The 4,968-nt window shown below is 62.7% G+C and overlaps 1 protein-coding gene across 1 annotated transcript; it reads left to right on the top strand.

Annotated features, from left to right (window-relative positions):
* The first annotated feature begins 201 nt into the window (after positions 1–201).
* Positions 202–1,887, top strand: GSX1 (GS homeobox 1). Its single transcript, XM_027781542.2, has 2 exons — positions 202–589; positions 1,055–1,887. Exons 1-2 carry the CDS (start codon positions 202–204, stop codon positions 1,408–1,410), a joined length of 744 nt encoding a protein of 247 aa, XP_027637343.2. The 3' UTR covers positions 1,411–1,887.
* The last annotated feature ends 3,081 nt before the right edge of the window (positions 1,888–4,968 follow it).

Below are 4,968 nucleotides of genomic sequence, written 5' to 3'. Positions count from 1 at the left end.
TAATGAGGGAGCGTGCGGCGTGAATGCCAAGAGAAGAGGCACAGAAAGCCTATTGAGCGCCCCGGCGCCGCCATCACATGGCGCGGGCGCTATTTAAAGCGGGCGGGAGGGCGCCGTTCAGCACCACTCGGGCTGGCCAGCGGCGCTGCGCGGGTGCTGCGCGGGTGCTGCGCGGGCGCTGCGCGGGCGCTGCGCGGGGCCATGCCGCGCTCCTTCCTCGTGGACTCGCTGGTGCTGCGGGAGGCGGGCGAGAAGAAGGGGGAGGGCAGCCCGCCGCCGCCGCTCTTCCCCTACGCCGTGCACCCCTCGCACCCGCTGCCCGGGCTGCCGGCCGGCGCCTGCCACGCTCGCAAGGCCGGGCTGCTCTGCGTCTGCCCGCTCTGTGTCACCGCCTCCCAGCTGCACCCGCCGCCGCCCGCCATCCCCCTCATCAAGGCCTCCTTCCCCCCCTTCGGCTCCCAGTACTGCCACTCGCCCCTGGCCCGCCAGCAGCACTCCGTCTCCGCCGTCAGCGTCGGGCACGCACCGGCGCTCTACCAGGGAGCCTACCCGCTGCCCGACCCCCGGCAATTCCACTGCATCTCCGTGGGTAAGGGGGCACCACGAAGGGGGGACAGGGGGGGCACGCCTGCATGCTAACGGCGCTCGCTGCTGGGAGGTGATGGGGATCCCAAGGGAGGCAGGACCCTGCCGACGGCACATGGGGAGGTGGGTCACTGCCCAGCGCCCGCAGGCTGGACGGGAAGTCCCGGCACCTCTCTCTGCCGGCGTCCCCAGAGGACGCGCAGGGGAAGCCCCGCTGCTGCCCGCCGAGCCTCCGACCCAGGCGGTGGGAACGGGGGGAGGCGGCCCCGGCACCCCGTCAGCTCGGGCTCCAGGCCGGCAGCCGCCTGCCGAGTCGCCGGCCCCCGGAGGAGGGAGGGCTGCGGCCCCGCAGAGCGGGTGGCGGGGCTTCGGGGGCGGGGGGCGCTCAGCGGGGACTGGCGGGCGCTCGGCCCTGCGGGGCGGGCGGCGGCGGGTCCGGCAGGTCCTGACGGTGCGCTCCGCTCCGCAGACAGCACGTCCAGCCAGCTGCCCAGCAGCAAGCGGATGCGCACCGCCTTCACCAGCACGCAGCTCCTGGAGCTGGAGAGGGAGTTCGCCGCCAACATGTACCTCTCCCGGCTGCGACGAATCGAGATCGCCACCTACCTGAACCTCTCCGAGAAGCAGGTGAAGATCTGGTTCCAGAACCGACGGGTCAAGCACAAGAAAGAAGGCAAAAGCAGCTCCCACCGCGGCGGGGGGGCCGGCCACAGCTGCAAATGCTCGTCCCTTTCCACCACCAAGTGCTCAGAAGACGACGAGGACTTGCGCATGTCTCCGTCCTCCTCGGGGAAGGACGACAGAGGCCTCGCAGTCACCCCTTAGCCCCCCCCCCCCCCACGCCCACCCCGGCTCCCCAGGAACTGTAGCGAGGGCAGGAGAGAGACTCCTGCCTGCTCCGGTGCTGACATCCAGCAGAAGGATTTTATACCGTTTTGTATAATCTGTGTAATTTACGAAGGACTTTCTCGCCTTTCTAGACCCCCGGCCCGTGGGGGCGGGTGTCCGTGCGCCCTGTTGTAAATAAACTGCTCCCTAGGACCCCAGGCGTCCCCCAGTAGTGCTGTCTCACTTGTCTCCCCGCAGGCGCAGCCCCGGGCCCGGGAGGCTCCTCTCAGACCTGCCCGCACACCGAGACAGCGCGGATGCTGCGCGGCGGCGGGCGGTGCGGGCTGCCTGGAGAGATGCTGTCCCGGCATCCCTCCGGTAACTCGGCGGTGCCCGAAAGCGGGCGGACAGGGAGGGTCGGGAGCTGTTTGGGTTATGATCTTTTTTATTATTTTTTTTTCTTTTCTTTCCAAAATTGTTCTTGATTTTGTTTTGACTTCGTCGCTGCCGGGCGCGCAGCTCTGGTTGTATCGTTCCGTCCCCTTCCCCCCGCCCCCCACCCCACCCCGGGAGATATTTATTTATTTATTTATGTGCAGAGAAACGACGATGGCGATGATAATAATGACGATTATAACAATAAAAGCTCGTTGGTGGTTTATTTCCTTCCCTTCACGTAGAAAGCAGCTGCTCTGTGCCCGCGGCGTGCTCTGGGCGCACCGTCGCTCTCCATCCCTCTCCGCCGTAGCCCGGCCCCGGGGCTCGCCGGCCCCTGTGATCGCGGCTGGCAAGCGCTGTTCCTTTCTCCGGGCCGCACTGAAGGTGCGGGATGCGGGGGACCCCTGCGCCCCGTCCTGGGGGCTCTCTCGGTGCTCCCAGCGAAAATAAAGGTCAGGCTGAGGACCCGCTCGGCTGAACACCTTTCTTCCCTTCTCGTCCCATTCGCAAGTCTGAGGGAGAGACACTGTTTGCACACGCCTATACGTACAGCTATAGGTGAGTACAAGCAGCCGGCTGGCGGCTGGGCTCGGCTCCTCTATCCAGGTGCCCGCCGCTGCTACCCGGGAAGGATGGACCCGGTCCCCCACTAGTCCGCAGGGGCCGGGGCCGAGCCTGCGGGGTCCCTCCTGCACGGCCACCGGGCTCGGGAAGGCCCGCTCCGGCCTCGCAGCCTCCGGACAACGCTTTGCCGTCGAGGGAGCGGAGCGCCCGTTTTTACGCGCGGCTTCCCGCACCCGCCTGGCCGAGACCCCCGGTGGAAAAGCAGCCGGCAGGTCCCGCAGCCCCCCGGGTGCCAAACGCGGTGGCGAGGCGGCGGGGCCGGACCGGCATCTGCCCCCCGAGGGTGCGGGACCACCGGGGCCCTGCGCTCCCGCCGCCACTCCGTTCGCGCAGGGAAAAGCCCTTTGTGCGGAGCCCTCCGCTCCCTCCGGGCTCTCCGGTGGCGTGCAGCGGCCTTTCCTGCACCGGCGGCCGATGCTTCGGGTATCCCCGCGGTGACGCTGAGCTCTGCACCGCCCGACCCCGCCGGGTATCATGCCCTGCAGCCTGGGGATTGTGCTTGGGTCCCTGGGCTGCCATCGATCCTTGCCCACACCCAGACGGGACTTGCTTTTCATCCCGGAGCAGGTCCGAAATAAGCGAGACCAGTGGGAAGAGACAGGAACAGAGATGTTGTCCCTCCCGGGAAATCTCCGTGGAGAAGGTCCACACAGCTCCGCACATGGGTTGAGCTTGGTGTGGAGAGCTGTGGGTTTGGCATCCCCAGGCACCGAGGGTGAAGGCAGAGCTGGTAAAACTGCCACTGCTAGGACAGCCTCAAGCCCTGTCCGTAAAACAAATGTGCCATGCTGCCCTTCCCAGGTCCCTGCAGCTCTTTGTATAGCTGTGGGGCAGGGAGACCTACAAACTCCTACAGCTCCATCCCACCGGTGATCAGAGAGCATGACCCTGCAGCCCACGGCATACTGTGGGCCTCTCTGGACACCCCAGGACAATGGGGGGGGGGTGGGAGGGGGGGGGGGTATGGAGATGTGACAGTGCAGGACAGGCACAAGGCAGTACCCATGCCCTGCTGTGACTGTCGATTGTGCTCCCTTGCTGGAAGGTGCAAGGGCTTGGCGACACTAGGCAGATGCTGCACTGTCAGGTTTGGGACATGCAGACACAAAGTGTTTGGACTGCTCCTCTCCTTGGTGGCCTGCCTCCATCCTCTGCCTCCTGTGACTCAGACCTCTGGCTTCTCCTTCCCTGCTTCCTCCTCTGCTGACTCCCCACATCACCCGACTGCGATGGGATGGCCAGGCAAGCTAGTGGTTAGGACATTCTGTGGGCGGCATCTTTCTGGCTCCTTTTCCCATGGCTGTTGGGATGATGAACTTAGGAGGTGAGAGACCAAAACCTGACCTTCCTACAACAGTCAGTCAGTCTCGCCTGGTGTTTGGCCCTGTGATGTTCCTTACGTGTCCTTTCCCAGTGGCCCAGGTCCAACAGGAAAGTCCCCTCAGGGGACCCTAATTGGCTCAGCAGGGCCCTGCAGACTCTCCAGCCCCCACCTCCCTTCCTGCCCACATTGACCAGACTTGTTTTGAAAAGTCATTTCAAAATAGAGACATGGGTTTACCAAGGGGTCTGGCACCCTCTTTAACAGGGCACTGGCGCTGGAGTAGATGAGCATCCATAGAGGCATGTATGTGTGCGCTCCTTGTGCCTGTTCAGTAGCACGGGTCTGAGCCAGCTGGCTGGCACTGGGATGTGAGGAACACCAGCGCTGGGCATTGGAGTGCTGCTATTGAAGTGCTGTTGTGGCAGTTGCATTGAAACTCACGACATCTTTGTCTGCCAGCACATTCCCACCAGCTCTTTGGTCCTTTATGGCACAAGCTCTGATATAAAAGTGTGCCTCCTCACGCTCCTGTTTTGGGGCTGAGGAGAGGTAGCCAGGGACAGCTTTTCACCCTCGTGATAGGGATGATGAAGCATCCCAGCTTGCTCCTCCCTTGCCGTGCAATCTGGGCAGCAGCATGCAGGTACCTGAGGGACAAACACATTTTGTCCTGTGAGACCAAGCTGCCAAGCTCCTTCTGGGGAACAGCTAGGAGACTTTCTGGGTGTGCAGATGCAAGTTTGCTAGCGCATCCTCACAGCAGGCACAGCGGCTGTAGGCTGCCAGGAAGAATCTTGCACTGACGCTGTTCCAGTAGGTGCACACATTACGAAGAGTGTGTGCACTCATGTGCCTGTATCCTTTATGAACTGACTTTGTCAGCCAGACAATTTAGGACTAATCCTCAGCCCTAAAAGGTACCTCATATATGTAAAGTAGCAAAGAGAATTCCCCCGTATGGTATAATTTTGTCTGAACAGCAGTAGAGTATCACAATGGATGCCCCCAACCAGACAGTATTAATATTCTCTGATACACGTGGGCCTCTGCTGCAGACCTCGTGTACCTTGCAAAGCCCAGTGGGGCTCTCAGTGCACTTGACAGTCATTATGCCACATCCACATGCAGAGATAATCCCTCCTTAGTTGGGCATTTTTCTAATTTAGTGA

The sequence above is a fragment of the Falco peregrinus genome, chromosome 4, assembly GCF_023634155.1.
Source record: "Falco peregrinus isolate bFalPer1 chromosome 4, bFalPer1.pri, whole genome shotgun sequence".
NCBI classification, from domain to species: Eukaryota; Metazoa; Chordata; class Aves; order Falconiformes; family Falconidae; genus Falco; species Falco peregrinus.
Note: the sequence above shows the minus strand (reverse complement) of the source record. Positions and strands in the feature narration are given on the sequence as shown.